The sequence below is a fragment of the Sapajus apella genome, unplaced genomic scaffold (assembly GCF_009761245.1).
Source record: "Sapajus apella isolate SASKATOON/1434 unplaced genomic scaffold, GSC_monkey_1.0 scaffold199, whole genome shotgun sequence".
In the NCBI taxonomy this organism is placed as follows: Eukaryota; Metazoa; Chordata; class Mammalia; order Primates; family Cebidae; genus Sapajus; species Sapajus apella.
The window spans coordinates 782556-809294 of record NW_022437139.1 but is presented as its reverse complement, the minus strand read 5'-3'; the positions used below and the strand labels follow the sequence as shown (position 1 = coordinate 809294).

Below are 26739 nucleotides of genomic sequence, written 5' to 3'. Positions count from 1 at the left end.
ACCCAGGCTGGAGTGCAATGGCGCGATCTCGGCTCACCGCAACCTCCGCCTCCTGGGTTCAGGCAATTCTCCTGCCTCAGCCTCCTGAGTAGCTGGGATTACAGGCACGTGCCACCATGCCCAGCTAATTTTTTGTATTTTTAATAGAGACGGGGTTTCACCATGTTGACCAGGACAGTCTCGATCTCTTGACCTCGGGATCCACCCGCCTCGGCCTCCCAAAGTGCTGGGATTACAGGCTTGAGCCACCGCGCCCGGCCCTTCTGTGTGATTTTTATACTAAATGAGACAAATTTTACTATTATATTTGTGTATTATTGATGTCAAACCCAATTCTTAATGAATCTTTCTAGACAAATCTATTCAATTTTAATGTTTGACCATAAGGTAATATTCTCATGAACCTTTTGTCCTCCGCCTCCCACAGTGCTGGGATTACAGGCTTGAGCCACCGCGCCCGGCCTGAGAAGCCATCATTTTTATCGCAATGTTCTGTTTATAGAAAAACCGAATGATACCCATTTAACTTTAGTCAGTATCTCTTTTGCAATTAAATTTTAACAAATCTTTCACAGTTTGTTTAAACCTTCAGTTTTATTCTAATTAAAAAAAAATCATTTAACTTTTTAATCTAGGTGAAAAAATCCACATTTCCATGTTTTCTTATAACCTTTTATAAAAAACACATTTCACTTTCTCTGCATACCTAGCATAAAACTGTTTTTTCTTTTTCCTTTTTTTTTGTTTTTGAAAAGACGGGTTTTCACCATGTTGGACAGGCTGGTCTTGAACTCCCGACCTCAGGTGATCTGCCCACCTTGGCCTCCAAAGTGCTTGGATTACAGGCATTAGCCACCATGCCCGGCCAAAACTGTTTTTTCATAGTCAAAATTACATGTTACAGTGTTAACTCTTAGCAACTTTTACTTTTGGTGAAAATGTTGGTAAGGAAGGAATTTTAATTGTGAACTAGATGTGGAGTCTAGGACATAGAAGTGCATATAAGGTCTGATTCCAGTGAATTAACTTGATGTGTTGCAGGCCTTACCCATCTGTAAAGCAGGCAAGCTGTACAGTAAAGAGTCATAGTCACATTTTGTGACATCTTTAAGAGGCCTAATGACCTTTAAATTGTACAGCATTTCTTGCATAAATTTCCTTTAGTGAATTATTTCATGACTTATACAGATCATCTACAGTATGTTTAGACTTTCTTATTTGTCTTTAACGTCCCTCTTTTTAAATAACAAATCATTTTATTTTAGGACAATAATTTACTATCTAAGATCTTTTCATATATAAACTCTCTTTTCTTTCTTTTTTTTTTCTTTTTTTTAAGATTCAGATGTGATCTTGGCTCACTGCAACATCTGCCTCCCAGGTTCAACTAATTCTCCTGCCTCAGCCTACCAAATAGCTGCGATTACAGGCACCTGCCACCACGCCTGGCTAATTTTTATATTTTTTGTAGAGACAGGGTTTCACCATGTTGGCCAGGCTGGTCCCAAGCTCCTGACCTCAGGTGATTTGCCTGCCTTGACCTCTCAAAGCGCTGAGATTACTGACATAAGCTACTGTGTCTGGCTAAAATCTCTTTTCTTTATAACCTTTCTATATTTAGGGGGCATGGCTAATTTCATATGTCCCAAGGCCTTATAATTTAATGGCTTCAAGATACATAAATTGAACAAATTTTAAAAGTCAAAAAACCAATTTATGACCAGAAAGTATGTGATAAATCTAATATCTGACCTATATAATTTAGAACAAATTTTTATATTATAAAGACATTTTTATTTTCCCTATGATCTTTAAAAGTGTTTTTATTCCTGTACTCCCAGCACTTTGGGAGGCCGAGGCGGGTGGATCACGAGGTCAAGAGATCGAGACCATCCTGGTCAACATGGTGAAACCCCGTCTCTACTAAAAATACAAAACATTAGCTGGGCATGGTGGTGCGTGCCTGTAATCCCAGCTACTCAGGAGGCTGAGGCAGGAGAATTGCCTGAACCCAGGAGACGGAGGTTGCGGTGAGCCGAGATCGCGCCATTGCACTCCAGCCTGGGTAACGAGCGAAACTCCGTCTCAAAAAAAAAAAAAAAAAAAGTGTTTTTATTTTCAATTAATTATTTGTCACATGAACTAAAAGGCATTACACTTTTTACTTTTCTGGCAAAATATTTGATTTAAGCTCTTATTATTTTTAAACCAATTAATCAGAGTTCTTTCATGTCATACACACAACACATGTAAATACACAGACAGAAGATTCAGTAGTTGGAAGGTTTTTCTTTGTCAGTTTCTTTTTTGAAACGAAGTTTCTTTCTTGTTGCCCAGGCTGAAGTGCAGTGGCTCCATTGCGGCTCACTGCAACCTCGGCCTACTGGGTTCAAATGATTCTCCTGTCTCAGCCTCCCAAGTAGCTGGGACTACAGGTATGCTCCACCATGCCCAACTAATTTTGTATTTTTGGTAGAGACAGGGTTTCTCCATGTTGGTCAGGTTGGTCTCGAATTCCCAACCTCAGGTGACCTGCCTGCCTTGGCCTCCCAAAGTGCTGGGATTATAAGTGTCAGCCACTGCAGCGGGCCTGTCAGTTTCTAAATTGGATTACTGAGTTCAGGATGGAGCCCAGGGTTAGGAAAGCTTGTAGTTTCTATGGCTTAATCAGTAAACAGAGCTGGAAAACAAAACAGATTCCCCTATATTGAGGGTCCCATTTTTACATCAGATCTTGGATCTAAAAAGGAGAGAATCAGTTCATCCCAAGGGAAGTCTTATAATTTAATGGCTTCAAGATAGGTAAATTGAAGAATTTTTAAAAGTCAGAAAACCAATTTATGACCAGAAAGTATTTGGTAAATCTAACAACTGGCGTATATAATTTAGAACAATTTTTTTTTTTTTTTTGAGACGGAGTTTCACTCTTGTTACCCAGGCTGGAGTGCAATGGTGCGATCTCGGCTCATCGCAACCTCCGCCTCCTGGGTTCAGGCAATTCTTCTGCCTCAGCATCCCGAGTTGCTGGGATTACAGGCATGCGCCACCATGCCCAGCTAATGTTTTGTATTTTTAGTAGAGACGGGGTTTCACCGTGTTGACCATGATGGTCTCGATCTCTTGACCTCGTGATCCACCCGCCTTGGCCTCCCAAAGTGCTGGGATTACAGGCCTGAGCCACCGCGCCCGGCTAGAACAAATTTTTATATTTTGAAGACATTTGTATTTAACAGTGAGGGCCAAGAGTAAGTTTCTCTGATCCGAATGTGAACATCTGAGTATTTCCCCATAACTCTCATTAACCATTTCAAAAGTATATTTCTTACCTAGGTATTACATGCCAAAGTTCTTTTATAATGTGAAGTAATTTTTGATACTCCAAAAGTCAGAAATATCAGATCATGCAATGCAAAACAGAACAGAAACTTAGATTTTGAGAAGGATCTATCCACTTTCAATTCCTGGGGTTTCATGAGAAAAAAGGGGTGTTTCCCAAAACAGAGTCTGTCATGCCTCTTCTGTTTTTCCCAAGGAGTTCCAGGCTGTTAGAGCTTGAATATCTGCTTCTAATTAAGCTGGCTTTTAACCATAGTGCTCTTTTAAAAAGCCCTTTTAAATTTCTTATTACCAGAGTTTAGTCAGGTCAAATAGTCAGTATCTCTGGCTTTTTAAATTTATTAAATGTAACTTCACAGGTGTTCTGAAAAAGGAAAATGCAAGATGGTTCCTGGAGGGGAAGAGAATCAGCAAATAGTAAAAATCACCCAAATATCAAACAAGAAAGTACTCATTCCCTAAGCTGGGAATTGAACCCTGAACCTGGGCCACCTTTGATGGTGGAGACCAAGAGAACGGACTGTCATGTGGTTACAAGGTCAAGCATCCAAGGACATGACTGAGCACTTTGCTGGACCAACCTGAACAGCAGCCTTAAGGGGTCCTGGGCCTGCATTCTATCCTAAGGTTCCCTTCTTAATGACAGAACCATTCAGAAAGACAAATTTAAAGCACAAAGTGCAACAGATGTGTGACAGCTTAAGACTAGCCTCACAAATGCATTTTCTAATTAATTAGAACTTTACACAGGAGATAAACAGTAATTTTTTTTAAAACCATTCATTTAATCACTTTGCATAGAGAGAGGGCAGAAGTCTGGTAAGAAATTTTTACTGTTTTTGCCAGCATGCCAGGCTTCTGGGTTTCCTTTCCCTGAGTGGCCCTAGTGACATGCCTGGGTGCACCACAGCTCTGGGGGCCAAGCCACAACACAAAGGAAAATTATCTTTTTTCTCTTCTGGCCAGAGCAAAACATGTGACAAACATAGACATTAGCCACTCTGCTAAGCAACCGATATCAAACTGGTAAGACTTAAACTTATCCCTAGTTGGGCCCTGTCATTGTTCATTGAGCCTCCTATCAGGAGTTTCAACTTGTGGTCTCTGGGCAAGATGGTTAATCTGAGTAATAGAAAAGATAAGAAAGGGAAAAGAGAAAAGGCATTGCTTGTTGCAGGGTGGGGAAGGCAAAGAGCTCAGGGGGCCAGACAAAGACCTTCCCATTACAGCGATAATAAAAAGTTCAGGTGCTTGCTCCTTGGTAGCAAAGATATTTTTCCAGCAGTCCCATTAGCACTTAGGTTTTCCCTTTTGGAGAAGAAAAGATCCCCATGTCCCATGGTCCTGTAGATGCCTAATTCTGTCACCCATAGCCATCAGCAAAGAGTGCAAGACAGACTAATCCAAAGAGAATAGCAATGAATATCTCAGTGTCAAACCTGTTCTTAGCCAAGATGGATTTTACTGAGAGAAATCTCTAACTTTCTAAATCTTAGGAAGGAATATAACCTTCTTAAGTTGGGCCTCGAATTCAAGTTCAGTCAAGCATCCTTTAACCCGCTCTTAGGAGAGACTCTAATTCCCCTAAGTTATGCCTCTGATCCAGTCTTATCCTTTACTCAGGTATATGCACCCCACTCACCCAAAGTCAGCCAATTGGTGCACACAGATGATTTTCCTTTGGGTCAAAGATCTTTCAGTATTACTCCCTTAGTGGTTGCCAGAAAGATGTTACCGGAAAGAAGTTCTGATTCATTGCCGGGAGCAGTGGTGCAAACCTGTAATCCCAGCACTTTGGGAGGCCGAGGCGGGTGGATCACGAGGTCAAGAAATCGAGACCATCCTGGTCAACATGGTGAAACCCCGTCTCTACTAAAAATACAAAAAATTAGCTGGGCATGGTGGCGCGTGCCTGTAATCCCAGCTACTCAGGAGGCTGAGGCAGGAGAATTGCCTGAACCCAGGAGGCGGAGGTTGCGGTGAGCCGAGATCGCGCCATTGCACTCCAGCCTGGGTAACATGAGTGAAACTCCGTCTCAAAAAAAAAAAAAAAAAAAAAAAAAAAAAAAAAAAAAGTTGGAGTCTCACTCTGTCACCCAGGCTGGAGTACAATGGCGTGGTCTTGGCCTTAGCCTCCAAAGTAGCTGGGACGACAGGCGTGTGCCACCAGACCCAGCTAATTTTTTCATTTTTAGTTGAGACAGCGTTTCTCCATGTTGGCCAAGCTGATCTCAGTCTCCTGACCTCAGGTGATCCGCCCGCCTCAGCTTCCCAAAGTGCTGGGATTACAGGCATAAGCCACTGTGCCCGGCCCATGTCTTTGTTATTGCAAACAGTGCTGTAATAAACATGCATGTGCATATGCCTTTATGGTAGAATAGTTTATATTTCTTTTGGTATATGCCCAATTTGAAGGTTGCTGGGACAAATAGTAATTCTGTTTTCAGTTCTGTGAGGAATCGCCACACTGCTTTTCACAGTGGTTGAACTAGTTTACCCTTCTACCAGCAGTGTATGAACATTCCATTTTCTCTGCAACCTTGCCAGCATCTGTTACTGACTTTTTTGTTTTTGAGACAGTCTCACTGTGTCACCCAGGCTGGAGTGCAGTGGTGTGATCTCAACTCATTGTAACCTTCACCTCTTATGTTCAATAGATTATTGTGTCTTAGTTTCCAGCACATCTTAGCTGGAACTACAGATGTGCACCACCAATCCTAATTTTTGTATTTTTAGTGAAGATGGGGTTTCTCCATGTTGGCTGGGTTGCTCTCAAACTGATGATGTCAAATGAGTTACCCACCTTAACCTCCCAAAGTGCCTTTTAGTGACTTTCTAATAGCAGCCATTCTGACTGCTGTGAGATAGTATCTCATTTTTTCTTTTTGATTTCTCTAGTGATTAGTGATGAACATTTTTTGCACATCCTCGTTAGCCACGTTTGTTTTGTTTTTAAAAACAACTTTTCATGTTTTTTGCTTACTCTTTAATGAAGGTTTTTTGTTTGTTTGTTTGTTTATAAACTTGCTTCTTTATGAATTCTGGATATTAAACCTTTGTTAGGAACATAGTCTGCCAATATTTTTATTTATTTGGTATGTTGTCTGATTACTCCGTTGATAGTTTCCTTTGCTGTGAAGAAGCTTCTTAGTTTAATTAGGTCCCATTTGTCAATTTTTGCTTTTATTGCAGTTCCTTTTGTTATCTTCCTCATAAAATCTTTGCTCGTTCCTATGCCTACAATGGCATTTTCTTGGTTATTTATCTTCCAGGGTTTTAAAAATAATTTTAAGTTTTGCATTTAAGTCTTTATCTTCGTATATATATATGGACAGAGAGAGCGAGAGAGAGAGAGAAGGGAAGGTGACCAGTTTCAATCTTCTACATAGTGCTAGCTAGTTATTCCAGCACACCTGTTACATAGGGAATTCTCCCCACATTCTTCTTGTCAGCTTTGTCAAAGATCAGATAGTTGGAGGTGTGTGGCATTATTTCTGGGCTCTCTATTCTGTTGCATTTGTCTATGAGTCTGTTTTTGTTCTAGTACCATGCTGCTTTGGTTACCACAGCCCTCTAGTGAGTGTGATTTGAAGTGGGGTAATGTAATACCTCCAACTTTGCTTAAAATTGCCTTGGCTATTCAGGCTCATTTTGGCTCTGTATAAATTTTTTTTTTTTTTTTTTGAGACGGAGTTTCGCTCTTGTTACCCAGGCTGGAGTGCAATGGCGTGATCTCGGCTCACCGCAACCTCCGCCTCCTGGGTTCAGGCAATTCTCCTGCCTCAGCCTCCTGAGTAGCTGGGATTACAGGCACGCACCACCATGCCCAGCTGATTTTTTGTAGCTTTAGTAGAGACGGGGTTTCACCATGTTGACCAGGATGGTCTCGATCTCTTGACCTTGTGATCCACCCGCCTCGGCCTCCCAAAGTGCTGGGATTACAGGTTTGAGCCACCGTGCCCGGCCGGCTCTGTATAAATTTTAAAATAGTTACTTTTTTAGTTTTGTTAACAATATTTTTGGTAGTTTGATAGGAATAGCATTAAATTGGTAAATGTTTTTGGGCAGTTTTGGTCGTTTTAGTAATATTGATCTTTTCTATTCATCAGCATAAAATGTTTTTTTCATTTGTGTATGTCATCTCTGACTTCTTTAAGTAGTGTTTTGTTATTCTTGTTATAGAGATCTTTTACCTCCCTGGTTAGCTGTATTCCTAGATACTCTATATTCTTTTTGTGGTAATTGTGAACGGAATTACATTTTTGATTTGGCTTTTGGCTTGGATGTTGTTGATGTACAGGGATGCTACTGATTTAGTGTCCTAAAACTTTGCTGAAGTTGTTTATCAGTTTAAAGAGGTTTTCTGGCTGGGCGTGGGGGCTCTTGTCTGTAATTACAGCACTTTGGGAGGCCAAGGCCAGGCAAATCACGAGATCAGAACTTTGGGAGGCCAAGGCCGGGCAAATCACGAGATCAGAAGTTCGAGACCAGCTTGCTCAACATGGTGAAACCCTGTCTCTAAAAAAATTAAAATAAAATCCCTCTCTCCCCCCCTTTTTTGTTTTTTTTGAGACGGAGTTTCACTCATGTTACCCAGGCTGGAGTGCAATGGCGCCACCTTGGCTCACCGCAACCTCCGCCTCCTGGGTTCAGGCAATTCTCCTGCCTCAGCCTCCTGAGTAGTTGGGATTACAGGCACGCACCACCATGCCCAGCTAATTTTTTTTTTGTATTTTTAGTAGAGACGGGGTTTCACCATGTTGACCAGGATGGTCTCGATCTCTTGACCTCGTGATCCACCCGCCTCAGCCTCCCAAAGTGCTGGGATTACAGGCTTGAGCCACCGCGCCCGGCCCCTCTCTCCCCTTAAAAAAAAAAAAAAAATTCTGCTGAGACTGTAGGGTTTTGAAGATATAGGATCTACTCATTTGCCCATAGGAATAGATTGACTTCCTTTCTTCCTTTTTGGATGCCTTTTGTTTTCATCGTTTTCCTGATTGCTCTGGCCAAGACTTCCAATTCTGTGTTGAATAGGAGTTTTGAGAGAAAGCATCCTTGTGCCAGTTTTCAAGGAGGAATGCTTCTAGCTTGTGTCCATTCAGTATGTTGGTTGTAAGTTTGTCATAGATGACTCATTTTGAAGTATGTACCTTCAGTGCCTAGCTTTTTGACGGTTTTAAACATGAAAGATGTTAAATTTTATTGAAAGCTTTTGTAGCATCTATTGAGATAGTCTTGTGGTTTTGTCTTTTGTTCTGTTTATATGATGAATAACATTTATTAATTGTTGTATGTTGAAACAACCTTACATCCTAGAGATATAAGCTACTTGATCACACTGAATTAGCTTTTTGGGGTTCTCCTGTATTTGATTTGCGAGTAGTTTTTTGTGAATATTGTCTTCAGTGTTTATCATGGATATTGGCCTGAAGCTTTTTATGTTTGTGTTTTATCTCTGCCAGGTTTTGGTATCAGAATGATGCTATTCTTATGTAATGAGTTGAAAAAGTGTCCCTTTTACTCAGCATTTTGAAATAATTTTGGTAGAAGTGGTACCAGCTCTTTGTACATCAGGTAGAATTCAGCTGTAAATTTGTCTGATCCTGTGTTTTTTTGGTTGTTAGGCTATTTATTACTAATTCAGTATTGGAGCTTGTTATTGGCCTATTCAGGGATTCTCTTTTGTTGCTGTTGTTGTTGTTCAGTCTTTGAAGGACGTGTCTTTGCTTCAGAGTTACAATCCTCATGTTTGCCTCAAGTGAACTCTCTACTTACATTCATGTTGCCTCAGCTTTTTCCTTTTAGGTAGACACAGTACTTAGAGTGTACTAGAGCAGCCTCTAAGAGATTTCTCTTTTGATTGTACTCTGCTGTAACACCCAAGGAGGCAAGCCAGGTTGATCCGACCTAGAGCCTGCCCATAAGGTCTGGCCTCTGCCTGGGGTTCACAAGACAGGACTAGACTTTGGATTGAGAATATACAGAAAACTTAACGGGAGGCATTTTCTGCATTGTGAGATATCAACATAGACATCTAAAATCCCCCTTTGAGAATGTGGCTTTTTGAGCTTTTCAGATCTTGTTCAGTGACCTGATACAGTTACGTGAAAGACTCCAGGTGTAAATAGAGTCTGATGACATAATCCTTACGTTTAAATAAGCATCTTTTTTTTTTTTTTTTTTTCTTTTTTTTGAGACGGAGTTTCTCTCTTGTTACCCAGGCTGGAGTGCAATGGCGCGATCTCGGCTCACCGCAACCTCCGCCTCCTGGGTTCAGGCAATTCCCCTGCCTCAGCCTCCTGAGTAGCTGGGATTACAAGCACTCGCCGCCATGCCCAGCTGATTTTTTGTATTTTTAGTAGAGACGGGGTTTCACCATGTTGACCAGGATGGTCTTGATCTCTTGACCTCGTGATCCACCCGCCTCGGCCTCCCAAAGTGCTGGGATTATAGGCTTGAGCCACCGCACCCGGCCTAAATAAGCATCTTAAGAGATGCTTATTAAGATCAAGGCCACAAAGCATCCAGAACTATGACCACAACTATACCTACCTGTAAAATATAATGTTGGAGTAGAGTGTCCTTCCTCTTACCTAAAAGCTAATGAATCAGGGTAGGTGATCCAGGTCTTAGAGCTCCACCAGGGCAGTTACATTTTCTATTTAGAATCAGCCTGAGTCTCCAGCCTGGTTTATCATTGGGCCATCAGCCCCAGGTCACTAAGAACCCTCTCACAGTCACCTAGCCATCTTTGAGACATTTAAGGATGTCCAGGGCATAACTGTGTCAGACTAACGAGAGTGATAACTCTGCTTCTGTCTCGGTATAAGAGAAAGAAATAATCCTGTGTTTTTTTTCTTCCCTCATACAAGAGATAACTCTAGTTGGTACCAGCATGAGAGTTTCTCCAGTTTCCTGGTACTTGGGTGAAAGACAAAGAGGAGGTCTGGTGACTCAAATAGATAAACTAATTGCTTCCCTTTCATATGGTCATTCAGTAAATGGATAATCATGCCATTGCACTCCAGCCTGGGTGACAGAGCAAGAATTTGTCAAATAAATAAATAAGAGTTTTGGCTGATGAATTCTGCTGCTTTTCTAGAGCTGGTGCTCACAATTTTCAGAAACTCAAAAGCAAGTATATGAGAAAAATATATATTTTAGGATTTTAATTTTTAAATTTTATGTTAAAACTTGCTTAGAGAAACATTCCATTTAGTAACTTGTGTTCTATTACTTTTTTTTTTCTTTTTTTTTTTTTAAGGTAGGGTTTCACCATGATGGCCAGGCTGGTCTTGAACTCCAGACCTCAGGTGATCCACCCACCTCGGCCTCCCAAAGTGCTAGGATTACAGGCGTGAGCCACAGCGCCCGGCCACTTGTGTTCTATTCCTGCAGTTCCAGTACTTGCTCCACAAGTAACAAAAAGTAAATATAAACACAATAAAAATTTCTCTAAACTACATTAAACTTTTTCTATATTCCTCTCATCTGTCTGTATTTAACTTTTATTCTATACATTAAAAAAAAATCAATGACAGAGAAACAGAGGAAGAATTAGAAATTGCAGACATTTTATCTAAATCCTGAGAATTATTGAACTGTTGATATCAACTTCCAGGGTGTTATGAGAATGAAATCACATAATGTGTTATTCCCAGCACAGTGTTTTGTAACATGTCTTGAGTAGATAGTACCTGCCTAATAAGCATTGCATTATTACATGTGTACCTGTTGTTTTTCAGATGCAGACTTATTCAGAAATTGCTGCTTTCTGTTTCCTCAGAAAACTTTAAAGAGCCAGCAAAGAGGCCGGGCGCGGTGGCTCAAGCCTGTAATCCCAGCACTTTGGGAGGCCGAGGCGGGTGGATCACGAGGTCAAGAGATCGAGACCATCCTGGTCAACATGGTGAAACCCCGTCTCTACTAAAAATACAAAAAATTAGCTGGGCATGGTGGTGCGTGCCTGTAATCCCAGCTACTCAGGAGGCTGAGGCAGGAGAATTGCCTGAACCCAGGAGGCGGAGGTTGCGGTGAGCCGAGATCGCGCCATTGCACTCCAGCCTGGGTAACAAGAGCGAGACTCCGTCTCAAAAAAAAAAAAAAAGAGCCAGCAAAGAATATGAAACTTTAGGATGGAGATTGGTTGTCTTCATTCGTATCAGAAGTATTTATGTTGTGACAGGAGTGCTGAGTGTATGGAATCTGTGCTGTGCCTGCTTTCTGTAACTATTGCTAATAATGAACCCGGGGGAGCAAGATCTGCACTGGCAGGGAACTTGTTTGAAACACACGTTCATGGTGTTTTTCCAAACCTGCAGATTCACATGACACCGAGTGGGACCAACATTACCAAGTAATTTTTAAGCTCGTTAAAGCGTGAGAGGCAGTGCTTATCAGCCCACTCTTCTCATTCAGATTACATGGTCAATTTGCAGAAATCTTACTTGTGCCCTTTTCACTGGTTTTGTTTATTGTCCTGGTTGGAAGCGTTCGTGTTATTTTAATTAAGTGCCTCATATGACTCTAAGATGAGGCCAGAATCAAGTATGAGGGCTTCAAGATACATTCCTGAGAGTTAAGTGCCACCTTTGCTTTGGTAGAGACAGGGCAGTGTGGCTTATATTTCCATTACTGTAGCAGAAATTGCTGGTGTGTATGGCAGGGAGGGCACCTGCAGATAGGAGAAGAACATATATTTTTATTTCCATTCAGCTAATTGTTCCTGAATCTCTTCTGTTTTAAAGGAGAGAAATGGGTGGACCTTTTGGTCTTGGTCCTTCTGTCTGTGGGTGTGAGGCTACCAGGTAAGCAGGTGTTGCTGATGCCTTTAAGGGAATTTTCTCAAGATACAGGTATTACTTGAATTTTCTCTGAAAAGGATTTCCAGAGAAAGAGGAAAAAGAGGAAAAATGGCTTCTTTTCAGCTAAACATGTCTCAGATCAAGAGCTGTGTCCACCCTGCCTCCTGGAGTGCCAAGCATTTAGGACTCACAAACCTTTACTTGTCTACTGGTGTTTTTCCTCCCCAATGAGTTTGTTTCAAGTACATTTTAAAATTGTTGTGATAGTTGATCTCTAAAAAATATTTCTTTCCTATGTACCAAAGACTTCTCTACATCATGCCTTCTTATATGCAATGCAGAATTCCTACCATAAATTTATGATCTTCCATATTAAAAGTGTTCCTTTTGTTGCTGTTGAACATGGGAAGATGTAGATACTCATGATTCCTATTGGGGGAAAGCTGAGGTCATTAGTAAAGATGGAGAACATATAATGTTGAGGTTTCATCTGTGTTCTCCATTAGCACTATGCAGAACAGGATTATGAAAATGCTTATTTAAACGGGATTGCATTTATTACCCAGGAAGTTCTGAAAAAAATTATTGAGAGATACCTGCTCTCTAGGGTGCTAAAGAAAGAGTACTTAAAATCATTGTTAGTATAGAATATGGGAGATATCTTCACCTTTGCATAAAACTAATTTTTCTTTATGGTTAAATTCAGTCTATAATTTACTTTTTGAGGGGCAGTATCTCAGCAGCGATGCTGTGTGTTTCTTTGTGCGACAGCACATCATGAAAAATTGTTCTGGGTAGTTGATGTTAATAATTTACTTGGTTATAGAGCGCTCTCTCTCTCTCTCTCTCTCTCTCTTTATACTATAGAGTTAATTATTTTTCTCTTCATTATCAAGTATCTTTATGCAGCTAATGTGCATAAACCATCACATTTAATCTGGCACCTGCCGTTTTTTCTTAGGTTTTTTTTTTTTTTTTTTTTTTTTACTTTTTTTTTTTTGCACCTATCTGTCTTTGGAAAATGAAGACTCTTTTTTTTTTCTTTGAGACAAGAGTCTCGCTCTGTTATCAGGCTGGAGTGCAGTGGCATGATCTTGGCTCACTGCAACCTCTGCCTCCTGGGTTCATGCAGTTCTCCTGCATCAGCTTCCCGAGTAGCTGGGACTACAGGCTTGTGCCACCACACCCAGCTAATTTTTGTATTTTTAGTAGAGATGGGGTTTCATCATGTTAGCCAAGATGGTTTTGATCTCTTGACCTCGTGATCTGAGCACCTCAGCCTCCCAAAGTGCTGGGATTACATACATGAGCCACCGTGCCTGGCTGGCTCTTATCTTTGTTTACAGGCCAGAAAAATTGGGAAAAACAGTCTCTTTTACTTACTGAATGTTTGACAAAATAGTCTTCTTGGGTCAAAAACACTGGCATTACTAGTGACCTTGTTAGGATTTTAAAAAGTAAGACTTTATTCCAGATCTTTTGGGGAAAAAAAAACTGTCATGACAGGATCTCCAGTTTATTGTACACATTTAAATTTGAGAGTTACCTTATAACTCATCATGTTTTCTTTGTCCGAAAATATACACAACTCATTATGATGTAAATATAGTACTAAAAAATGTATACATTTGTGTTTATGTCCTTAATTATATATTTTATTGTAGGGTCCAGCCCTACAGGGTCCTGTGAAGCCCCTCTGTAGGTGTGGAGATGAGAAACTGTGGAAATAAAAGACACAAGACACCGAGAAAGAGAAAACAGAGTTTGGGCCCAGGGGTCCACTGCCAGCCAAAGCTTGGAGTCCGGCAGTGGCCCCAAGTGCCTGGACACTCTGACTTTTATTGAGTAAAAAGCAGGGGGCAGGGTAGGTAGGATAAGGTCATGGTTGTCAGTGGTAGGGTCAAGTACATTATATGCCACAGGAATGGTGGCCCAGAACTTTCAAGTAGCCGAGATGAGGTAAGAAGCATAATGCGCCAACAGTTTTTTCGTACTTGTCAAGAAATCATAAAGACCTTAAGATTTATGTTAGTATTACTAATATCTTCTAAGAGAAAGAAGAACCAGGTGCAGAAGTGGAACATAAAAGTGGATATGGAATGTGATCACTGAAGCACAGCATCACATAGAGACAGTTCAGTTCCCGGACGTCACATACCACAAGAGCTTGGGGGAGCAGAGTTTTCTCCTAGCTCCTCTAGAGAAGGAGATATTGTAAACGTCCCCTTCCACAGCGGGCACTTTCCCAGTGTTGGCGCTGCTGCACAGCCAAGGCACCCTCCAGCAGCCCTTAGATGGGCATGACAGAGGGCTTAGAGTGTCTTGTGTTAGGGTCACTTCTTTCACAATGTCACCTTAGGTTCATACTTCAACCTGAGAGGCTTTAGTAAAAGATTATGCTGAGTATATGTATATATATCTTAATGGTTACCTAGGAATAACTAAGATAACCTAAGAATAACTAAGATAACCTAGGAATAACTACTATAGTTATATCTCTAGTTATTTTCTTCTTCATTATTTATATGGGAACAGGCTGAGGCTTCTGACTCCTTCCTCATACTTATGGGGTCTCCCACCCACAGTTTATCATCCAGAAGAGTATCAGATAGGCACTGGTGATGTGTATCTTATGCCATCCTCTTCCCTCAAAGGAAGAAAATACATGAGAGAATATTTCTGTGTTGAAAATTATTGGATAATTTCAGTTATTTTTATAATTATTGGATAATTATTGAAAATTATTGGATTTCAGTTATTTTTATAAGTCAGAACCAACTGTCTTTACTCTCTCATTTCACCTTAACTCAGATAAGAAATTCTTCCCATGGCCACTTGTTAAATATATGTGTGTCTGTGTGTTTTTCAGGAGACACTGACATTTAGGGATGTGGCCATAGAATTCTCTCTGGAGGAGTGGCAATGCCTGAACCCTGCTCAGCAGAATTTATATAGAAATGTGATGTTAGAGAACTACAGAAACCTGGTCTTCTTGGGTGAATATAACTTTAATATACAATTCTTAATATATCCTAAAAGTTTTATGTCTCTTTTTCTGTAGAATTTTTTATTTTGGTAATTTTATGCTTTGTATAAATGACTTTCTGATTTCTATTTTAAGAAAATCTTGATGATTTGTTGATGTAGAAAAGAATTTATTCAGCATGTTTCATCTTGACCTGAACTTTCCACATTCCTCAGCTGACCTGTATCCTTTACTCTAGATTAATGGTAATTCCTGAAATTTAGAGGCATAATATATCATTGCCCATATTTTAAACTCTATTTACCACCATCAATTTTTGATTCATGAGTACCAGGTAGTAAAATTAAGGACCTACAAATTTAAAATATTTTCTAAATATTTAGAGATGTCTCTCATTAATTAGTATTTGGGGATTTTCTAGAATATTCTATCACGTACTTTTTACTGAGCACAGTACTAGGTTAGTAATTAGAGAATATAAGAATGATGCATGTTATTTATTTTTAATAAAGCAGGTATTACTGTCTCCAAGCAAAACCCGATCACCTGTCTGGTGCAAAGAAAAGAGCCCTGTAATATGAAGAGACATGAGATGGTGGCCAGACCCAAAGGTAGGTGAAAGTGAATACAACAGACGACGCTGATGAGAGATCCAAAGGTGGGAAAAAAAAAAAAGCCAGTTCTTACAACTTGATTTGGGAAGCTATGTGGAAAAGCAAATAGTTTTTGGGAACCCTGAGTATTTTGTTAAATTTTTCTCTCACGTGGGGGCATCTTTTGTCTTATGCTTTTAAATTCTCTAAAAATTCTGCTTTTCCCTGGGTGACCTTCCTTTATTTCCAGTGAGAGCCAAAGTCCTCTTCATGGCATATTAGAGACTGTACAATCTGACTGCTTTTTAATTGTTTGGGGGGGACACACAAATATTTGCACAATTTTGAGAACCTCTATGTTAAACTATTAGTTCTCTTTTTGCATGATGTCTGAAATGTGTGAGAGTAGTGATTTCTGTTGCATTAGCGGTTTCTTTGTTAATTTTTCTGCACATTCCATTCTGTTTGTATTACTATAGTCTTAAAATATAGTTTGAAATTGAAAATTATGCTGTGCATGGTGGCTTATGCTTGTGATCCCAGCACTTTGGGAGGCTGAGGAGGGTGGTTCTGACTAACAAGGTGAAACCCCATCTCTACTAAAAATGTAAAAATTATGCAGGTGTGGTGGCATGCCTGTAGTCCCAGCTAATTGGGAGGCTGAGGCAGGAGAATCGCTTGAACCTAGAGGGCAGAGGCTGCAGTGAGCCGAGATGGTGCCGTTGCCCTCTAGCCTGGCAAAAAGAGCAAAACATCATCTCAAAAATAAATAAATAAATGAATAAATAAAAAAGAAATGGTAAATTATGATGTTCCTCTGGCTTTGTTCTTTTTTCTCAAGAATGCTTTGGCTATTTAAGTTTATTGTACTTTCTTTTTTTTTTTTTTTGAGACGGAGTTTCGCTCTTGTTACCCGGGCTGGAGTGCAATGGCGCGATCTCGGCTCACCGCAACCTCCGCCTCCTGGGTTCAGGCAATTCTCCTGCCTCAGCCTCCTGAGTAGCTGGGATTACAGGCACGTGCCACCATGCCCAGCTAATTTTTTGTATTTTTAGTAGAGACGGGGTTTCACCGTGTTGACCAGGATGGTCTCGATCTCTTGACCTCGTGATCCACCCGCCTCGGCCTCCCAAAGTGCTGGGATTACAGGCTTGAGCCACCGCACCTGGCCTTTTTTTTTTTTTTTGAGACGGAGTTTCACTCTTGTTACCCAGGCTGGAGTGCAATGGCGCCATCTCGGCTCACTGCAACCTCCTCCTCCTGGGTTCAGGCAATTCTCCTGCCTCAGCCTCCTGAGTAGCTGGGATTACAGGCACGCGCCACCATGCCCAGCTAATTTTTTGTAGTTTTAGTAGAGACGGGGTTTCACCGTGTTGACCAGGATGGTCTCGATCTCTTGACCTCGTGATCCACCCGCCTCGGCCTCCCAAAGTGGTGGGATTACAGGCGTGAGCCACCGCGTCCGGCCTTAGAATACTTAAAATATGGCACTTTAACAATATTTATTCTTTCTTTTTTTGTTGTTTTTGTTTGAAATGGAGTTTCACTTATTTCCCATGCTGTAGTGCAATGGCGCAATATGGGTCACTGCAACTTCCATCTCCTGGGTTCAAGCGATTCTCCTGCCTCAGCCTCCCGAAGAGCTGGGATTACAGGCATGCACCACCACTCCTGGCTAATTTTGTATTTTAACTAGAGATGGGGTTTCTTCAGTTGGTCATGCTGGTCTGGAACTCATGACCTCAGGTGATATGCCGGCCTCAGCCTCCCAAAGGGCTGAGATTAGAGGAGTGAGCCACTGCGCCCGGCAATATTTATTCTTTCTTTCTTTTTTTTTTTTTTTTGAGACGGAGTTTCACTCATGTTACCCCAGGCTGGAGTGCAATGGCGCGATCTCGGCTCACCGCAACCTCCGCCTCCTGGGTTTAGGCAATTCTCCTGCCTCAGCCTCCTGAGTCGCTGGGATTACAGGCACGCACCACCATGCCCAGCTAATTTTTTGTATTTTTAGTAGAGACGGGGTTTCACCATGTTGACCAGGATGGTCTCGATCTCTTGTGACCTCGTGATCCACCCGCCTCGGCCTCCCAAAAAAAAATTAAAAAATAAAAAAAATAATTACAGGGTTAACTTCAGAATTCTCAGTGGGACCAAGTTGGTTGGGCCACTCCTTGTTCTGTAGCCAAGACCAAGGTAGTTTCCCACCTGAATGAGGTCCTGTCCTTTGAAAAGAACACGCCTCAATTTTGGGCTTTAGCAGAGTTTCACAGCTACCTCCCTAAATCTCAAAGATCTCTTAAAGGCACTTACTTTCGAGATGGGGTCTTGTTTATTACCTGGGCTGGTCTTGAAATCCTGGCCTGCAGAAATTCTCCAACCTGAGTATGCCACATAGTTGTCATTACAGATGTGAGCCATTATGCCTGGCTCTCTCATGAAGGCTTTTTCAGGGATTACTGAAAAATTGTTTTGACGTAAAGAGGATAATCAAGTAAAGCACCTTTTATTTTTATTTTATTTTTGAGAGTCTCGCTCTGTCACCCAGGCTGGAATGCAGTGGTATGATCTTGGTTCACTGCAATCTCCACTTTCTGGGTTCAAGTGAGTTTCCTGCCTTATCCTCCTGAGTAGCTGGGATTACAGGTTCATGCCACCATGCCTGGCTAATTTTTGCATTTTTAATAGAGATGGGGTTTCACCTTGTTGGTAAGGCTGGTCTCGAACTCCTGACCTCATGATCCACCCACCTCAGCCTCCCAAAGTGCTGGGATTACAGGCATGAGCCACCATGCCCAGCACCACATTTTCTTTATCCAGTCTATTATAGATGGGCATTTGAGTTGATTCCATGTCTTTGCTATTGTGAATTGTGCTGCAGTGAAGATACACATCCGAGTATCTTTATAATAGAATGATTTATATTCTTTTGGTATATATCCACTAATGGGATTGTTGGGTCCAATAGTATATCTGGTTCTAGATATTGGCTTTCACAATGGTTGAATTAATTTACATTCCCACCAAAATTGCCGGATATGCAGGTTTGTTACATAAGTAAACATGTACTGTGGTAGTTTGCTGCACCTGATCTTGTTCCTTTTTAGGGCTGCATGGTACTCCATGGTCCATGTGTACCACAGTTTCTTTATCCAGTCTATCATAGATGGGTACTGGGTTGATTCCACGTCTTTGCTATTGTGAATTGTGCTGCAATGAAGATACATATCCATGTATCTTTATAATAGAATGATTTATATTCCTTTGGTATATACCCAGTAATGGAATTGCTGGGTGCAATAGTATATCTGGTTCTAGGTCTTAGAGGAATCGCCATACTGGCTTTCACAATGGTTGAATTAATTTATATTCCCACCAAAAGTGTAAAAGCATTTCTCTTTCTCCATAGCCTCACCAACACTGTTGTTTCTTGATTTTTTAATAATCACCATTGTGACTGGTGTGAGATGGTATCTCATTGTGATTCTGATTTGCATTTCTTTAATGATCACTAATGTTGAACGTTTTGTCATGTTTATTGGCCACATAAATGTCTTCTTTTGAGAAGTGTTTATTCTTGTTCTTTGCTTACTTTCCAATGGGTTTGTTTGTTTTATTCTTGTAGATTTGTTTAAGTTCTTTGTAGACTCTGGATATTAACCTTTGTCAGACAGATAGACTGCAAAAATGTGCTTCCGTTCTGTAGATTGTCTGTTCATTCTGATGACAATTTCTTTTGTTGTGCAGAAGCTCTTTAGTTTAATTAGATCCCATTTGTCAATGTTTGCTTCTGTTGCAATTGCTTTCATCATAAAATCTTTGCCTATGCCTATGTCCTGAATGGTATTCCCTAGATTTTCTTCTAGGGTTCTTGTAGTTTTGAGTTTCACATTTAAGTCTTCAATTCATCTTTAGTTAATTTTTGTATAGGTGGAAGAAAGGGGTCCAGTTTCAACTTTCTACATATGGCTAGCCAGTTCTCCCAGTACCATTTATTAAAAGGGAATCCTTTTCCCATTGCTCGTTTTTGTCAGGTTTTTCAAAGATCAGATGGTTGTAGATATGGAATCTTATTTCTGAGTTCTTTATTCTGTTCCATTGGTATCTGTGTCTGTTTTTATAACAGTTCCAGGCCGCTTTGGTTATTACAGTCTTATAGTATACTTTTAGGTTGAATATCATGATGCCTTCAGCTTTTTTCTTTTTGCTTAGGATTCTCTTGGCTATATGGGGTCTTTTGGGGTTTCATATGAATTTTAAAATAGTTTTTTTCTAATTCTGCGAAGAATGTTAATGGTAGTTTAGTCTGAATAGCATTGAATCTATAAATTACTTTGAGCAATATGGCCATTTCTACAATATTGATTCTTTCTGTCTTTTTTATTTGGGTCCTCTCTGATTTTCTTGCACAGTGGCTTGCAGTTCTCCTTGAAGAGGTCCTTCGCTCCCCTTGTTCGCTGTACTCCTTGGTACTTCATTCTCTTTGCAGCAATTGTGAATGGGAGTTTATTCGTAGTTTGGCTCTTTGCTTGTTTATTGTTGGCATATTGCAATGCTTGTGTTTTTTGCACACTGATTTTGTATCTCAATACTTTCCTGAAGTTGCTTATTAGATGAAGAAGCTTTTGGGCTGAGACAATGGGGCTTTCTAGAGCTAGGATCACGTCATCTGCAGAGACAGTTTGACTTCCTATTTGAATATCACTTATTTCTCTTGCTTAATTTCCCTGCCAGAACTTCCAATACTATGTTAAATAGGAGTGCTGAGACGGCATCCTTGTCTGGTGCCAGTTTTCAAGGGGAATGCTTTCAGCTTTTTCCCTTTTAGTATGATATTGGCTGTGGATTTGTCACAGATCTTATTATTTTGAGGTATGTTCCATGAATACCTAGCTTATTGAGAGTTTTTAACATGAGGGGATGTTGAATTTGGTCAAAGGCCTTTTCTGCATCTATTGAGATAATCATGTGGTGTTGTCTTTAGATCTGTTTATGTGATGAATTAGGTTCGTTAATTTTTGTATGTTGAACAAGCCTTGCATCCTGGGAATAAAGCTAACTTGATTTTGGTGGATAAGGTTTTTCATGTGCTGTTGGATTCAGTTTGCTAGTATTTTATTGAGAATTTTTGCATTGATGTTTATCAGGGATTTTGGCTTGAAGTTTGTTTTTTTTTTTTAATTTCTGCCAGGTCTTGATATCAGGATGATGCTGATTTTATAGAATGAGTTAGGAAGAGGCCCCAGCCACGCGTGGTGGCTCACACCTGTAATCACAGCACCTTGGGAGTCTGAGGCAGATAGATCACGAGGTCAGGAGATAGAGACCATCTTGGCTAACATATGAAACCTGTCTCTACTAAAAATATGAAAAATTAGCCAGGCGTGGTGGCATATGCCTAAAAAGTCCCAGCTATTCAGGAGGCTGAGGCAGGAGAATTGTTTCAACCCAGGAGGCAGAGGCTGCAGTGAGCCAAGATCGCACCACTGCACTCCAGTCTGGGCAACAGAGCGAGACTCCTTTCCTTAAAAAAAAAAAAAAAAAAAGAGAGAGAGAGAGAGAGTCCCCTCCTTTTAGTTGCAGAAGAAATGGTACCAGTTTCAGAAGAAATGGTACCAGTTTCTCTTTGTACCTCTGGTAGAATTCAGCTATAAATTAATCTGGTCCTGGACTTTTTTTGGTTGGTAGGCTATTTACTGCCTCCGTTTCAGAACTTGTTATTGGTCTTTTCAGGGATTCGACTTCTTTCTGGTTCAGTCTTGAAAGGATGGATGGGTCCAGGAACTTATTAATTTCTTCTAGATTTTTCAATTTATGTGCATACAGGTGTTTACAGTATTTTCTGAAGGTTGTTTTTACTTTATGGGGTCGGTGGTGATATCCCCTTTATCATTTTTTATCTATTTCATTCTTCTCTTTTTCTTTATTAGTCTAGTTAGCAGCCTATTAATCTCGTCAAAAAAAAAAAAAAAACAGTTCTGGCCGGGCGCAGTGGCTCAGGCCTGTAATCCCAGCACTTTGGGAGGCTGAGGCGGGCAGATCACGAGATCAAGAGATCGAGACCATCCTGGCCAACATGGTGAAACCCCGTCTCTACTAAAAATACAAAAATTAGCTGGGCATGGTGGTGTTCGCCTGTAGTCCCAGCTACTTGGGAGGCTGAGGCAGGAAAATTGCTTGAACCCCGGAGGTGGAGATTGCAGTGAGTCGAGATTGTGCCACTGAACTCCAGCCTGGCGACAGAGCGAGACTCTGTCTAAAAAAAAAAAAAAAAAAGGAGCCGGGTGCGGTGGCTCAAGCCTGTAATCCCAGCACTTTGGGAGGCCGAGGCGGGTGGATCACGAGGTCAAGAGATCGAGACCATCCTGGTCAACATGGTGAAACCCCGTCTCTACTAAAAATACAAAAAATTAGCTGGGCATGGTGGCGCGTGCCTGTAATCCCAGCTGCTCAGGAGGTTGAGGCGGGAGAATTGCCTGAACCCAGGAGGCGGAGGTTGCAGTGAGCTGAGATTGCGCCACTGCACTCCAGCCTGGGTAACGAGCGCGAAACTCCGTCTCAAAAAAAAGGAAAAAATAGTTCCTATTCATTGAATTTTTTTTTTTTTTTTTTTTTTTAAGGAGATTTTTTTGTCTCTGTCCTTCACTTCCACTCTGAATCTGGTTACTTCTTGTCTCCTGCTAGAAGGTTTGTTTGCTCTTGGTCTTCTCATTCTTTTAGTTATGATGTTAGGGTGTCCATTTGGGCTCTTTCTTGGTTTTTGATGTGGATATTTAGTGCTATAAATTTCCCCCTTAACACCACTTTAGCTGTGTTCTAGAGATTCTGGTACAATGAATGTCTCTTCATTCTCATTGGTTTCAAATAATTTTTTTATTTCCGATTTTTTTTTTAGATGGAGTTTTGCTCTTGTCGCCCAGGCGGGAGTGCAGTGGCATGATCTCGGCTCACTGTAACCTCCACCTCCCAGTTTCAAGTGATTCTCCCGCCTTAAACTCCTGAGTAGCTGGAATTATAGGTGCCCGCAACCACATCCAGCTAAGTTTTTTGTATTTTTAGTAGAGATGGTGTATCACCCTGTTGGCCAGGCTGGTCTCAAACTCCTGACCTCAGGTGATCTGCCCGCCTTAGTCTCCCAAAGTGTTGGATGGAGTGAGCCACCATGCCCAGCCAAAGCATAAAGCACCCAGTATTCCCAGGTGGTCTCACATCTAAGCCTCAGCAAAGCCCAACCCTGCTTAGATAAAGATCAGAAGGGTGTAGGCATAGACGCATGCTGCTGATTTTATTATTTAGCCAGAAGTCATTCAGGAGCCGATGTTCAATTTCTGTGTAATTGTGTGGATTTGAGTGAGTTTCTTACTTTTGAGGTGTTTTTTGTTTTGCTTTTTTTGGAACAGAGTCTTGTTCTGTCACCCAGGCTGGAGTGCAGTGGCATGGTCTTGGCCCACTGCTACTTCTGCCTCCTGGCTTCAAGTGATTCTTGTGCCTCAGTCTCCTAGGCAGCTGCGACTACAGGCATGTGTCACCATGCTCAGCTAACTTTTTGTATTTTTAGTAGAGATGGGATTTCACCATGTTGGCCAGCCTGATCCCAACCTCCTGACCTCAAGTGATCCACCCACCTCAGCCTCTTAAAGTGGTGGGATTACAGGTATGAGCCATCATGCCTGGTGAGTTTCTTACTCTTGTGTTTTAATTTGATTTTACTGCAGTCTGAGAGACTGTTATGATTTCAGTTCTTTTGCATTTGCTAAGAAGTGTTTTACTTCCAATTATGTGATCAATATGTATATTTAACTGCCATGTACACCTTAGAAGAATGTGTATTGTGGTGTTTGTGGCTAGAGAGCTCTGTAGACATTTATCAGATCCATTTGACTCACAGCTGAGTTCAAGTCTTGAATACTCTTGTTACTTTTCTGTCTCACGGATCTGTCTAATTTTAACAGTGGGGTGTTAAAAGTCTATCACTATGATTATGTGGGAGTCTAAGTCTCTTTGTAGGTCTCTAAGCATGTGTTTTATGAATCTGGGTGCTGCTCGAATTGATCTCTTTACTATTATGTAATGCATTTCTTTTTTCTTTTTTGATGTTGGTTGGTTTAAAGTTTGTCTTGTCAGAAATTATGATTGCAACCCCTGCTTTTTAATGCTTTTATTTACTTTGTAAATTTTTCTCCATTCCTTTACTTTGAGCCTGTTTGTCTTTTCATGTCAAATGGGTCTCTGGAATACAGCATACATATGGTTCGTAAGTGTATCCAGCTTGCCCTTCTGTGTGTTTCAGTTGAGGCATTCAGTCTATTCCATTTAATGCTAATATTGTTATGTGTGCTTTTGATTCTGGCCAAATGGTGCTAGCTGCTTATCTTGAAGAGTTGTTGATGTAGTTGTTTTACAGTGTCATTGATTTTGTACTTCAGTGTGTTTTTGCAATGGCTGGTAATGTTTTTTTTCTTCCCATATTTAGTGCCTCTTTCTAGAGCTCTAGCAAGGCAGGCCTGGTGGTAATGTATTCCTTCAGCATTTGCTTATCTGAAAATAATTTTATTTTTCTTCACTTAGGAAGACTTAGTATTGTTATTTTGTTTTATTTGCTTCTTGTATCTTTGTTCTTCATTCTCTTTTTCTGTCTTTGTATCTTTTTTATACTTGATATTCTTTTACTTCTTTTTTATTTTGTGTTGTGTATCTATGCAGACACATTCTTGGTGATACCTTGGGGATTACATAAAGCCTCTAAAAGATACAAAAATCTATTTTAATCTGGTGAAAATGAACTTCAGTTGCATTCAGAATTTTTTTTCTCATTATATCTGCCCTCAAATTTGTCATTGATGTTGCTAATTATATATATCATGTTGTATATTCATTAATAAATGTTTATAATGATTTATATGCTTTTACCTTTCAAATTTTAGAGAATAACTAAAAATGTTTTTGCACCATTATAATGCTAAGAAATTCCATTTTTGTGTATGTACATTTTTTTCCCAGAAAATAAGGCATTTTTTACAATTATGTGTTATTTTGTTGAATCATGTTATTTTCAGTAAAAAGCAACTGCTTTCACCTCCTTTTATATTTAGGGCATATGAATTACAATATAATTTTTCAGAATTTGGTTATGTTTTAAGATCTTTTTAAAAAATTATTTGGCAGGATATGCTGATGGTATTATTCTCACTTGATAGCTATTTTTATCAAGATGTTGACTATATCACACAGTTTCTTTGTGGCCTGTACGGTTTTTGATGACAGTTCACCACCTGTCTCATAAGACTATATTGTAAATGACACATCATTTTTATCTTGCAGCTCCATTCTCTTTTCTGTGACTTTTGAAATTGTTCTTATATATATGTTTGTTATATCTTTGTGTGTATCCTAGTTTGTTTGTTGAGCCTCTTTATTTTGACATTTTTTCTTTCAGACTTTTTTTTTTTTTGAGACGGAGTTTCGCTCTTGTTGCCCAGGCTGGAGTGCAATGGCACGATCTCGGCTCACCACAACCTCCGCCTCTCAGGTTGAAGTGATTCTTCTGCCTCAGCCTCCCTAGTAGCTGGGACTACAGGCATGTGCCACTACGCCCAGCTAATTTTGTATTTTCAGTAGAGACAGGGTTTCTCCATGTTGGTCAGGCTGGTCTCAAATTCCTGACCTCAGGTGATTTGCCTGCCTTGGCCTCCCAAAGTGCTGGGACTACAGGCATCAGCTACCTTTATAATATAGGTTAGATTTGTAAAGTATGTTTATCTAAGCATAGGAAGTTTAACAATTTTTTGTTTTTATTTCTTTCAGCTATGTGTTCTTATTTTCCCAAATACCTTTGGCCAGAGCAAGACATAAAAGATTCTTTTCAACAAGTGATTCTGAGAAGATATGGAAAATGTGGACCTGAGAATTTACAGTTAAGAAAAGGCTGTGAAAGTGTGGATGAGTGTAAGGTGCACAAAGTTTATAATGGACTCAACCAGTGTTTCACAACTACCCAGAGCAAAATATTTCAATGTGATCAATATGTCAAAGTCTTTCATAAATTTTTAAATTCAAATAGGCATAATATAATACAGACTAGAAAGAAACCTTTCAAATGTGACAAATGTGACAAATCATTTTGCATGCTTTTACACCTAAGTCAACATCAAAGAGTTCATACTGGGGAGAATTTTTACCAATGTGAAGAACATGGCAAAGCCTCCAAGTGGTTCTCAACCATTACTAGACGCAAGAGAATTCATATTGGAGAGAAACCCTTCAAATGCAAAGAATGTGGCAAAGCTTTTAAGCATTCCTCAACCCTTATTACACATAAAAGAATTCATACTGGAGAGAAACCCTACAAATGTAAAGAATGTGGCAAAGCCTTTAATGAGCCTTCAAACCTTACTACACATAAGTTGATTCATACCGGAGAGAAACCCTACAAATGTGAAGAATGTGGCAAAGCCTTTAACCAGTCCCCACTACTTACTGCACACAGGATAATTCATAGTGGAGAGAAACCTTACAAATGTGAAGAATGTGGCAAAGGCTTTAACTGGTCCTCAACCCTTACTAAACATAAAAGAATTCATACTGGAGAGAAACCCTACAAATGTGAAGAATGTGGCAAAGCCTTTAATGAGTCTTCAAACCTTACTACACATAAGATGATTCATACCGGAGAGAAACCCTACAAATGTGAAGAGTGTGGCAAAGCTTTTAATCGGTCCTCAATCCTTACTACACATAAGAGAATTCACACTGGAGAGAAACCCTACAAATGTGAAGACTGTGGCAAAGCTTTTAATCGGTCCTCAAACCTTACTAAACATAAGATAATTCACACTGGAGAGAAACCTTACAAATGTGAAGAATGTGGCAAAGCTTTTAATAGGTCCTCAATCCTTACTACACATAAGAAAATTCACACTCGAGGGAAACCCTACAAATGTGAAGACTGTGGCAAAGCTTTTAAGCGGTCCTTAACTCTTACTAAACATAAGATAATTCATACTGGAGAGAAACCTTACAAATG

General features: G+C 40.2%; 2 protein-coding genes across 2 annotated transcripts in view; one reads left to right on the top strand and one right to left on the bottom strand.

Annotated features, from left to right (window-relative positions):
• LOC116543866 (zinc finger protein 429-like) overlaps nt 1-26739 on the bottom strand; it is a 785602-nt gene that overhangs the window by 140877 nt on the left and 617986 nt on the right. The window lies entirely within an intron of this gene.
• Nucleotides 1-26739, top strand: part of LOC116543879 (zinc finger protein 726-like) — an 86306-nt gene that overhangs the window by 8771 nt on the left and 50796 nt on the right. The window contains 3 exon segments of the mRNA XM_032269836.1: nt 15010-15136; nt 15642-15737; nt 25521-26739. The exon segment at nt 25521-26739 is cut by the window's right edge and continues 215 nt beyond it. Of these exon segments, the coding sequence (XP_032125727.1) occupies nt 15010-15136; nt 15642-15737; nt 25521-26739 (1442 nt within the window).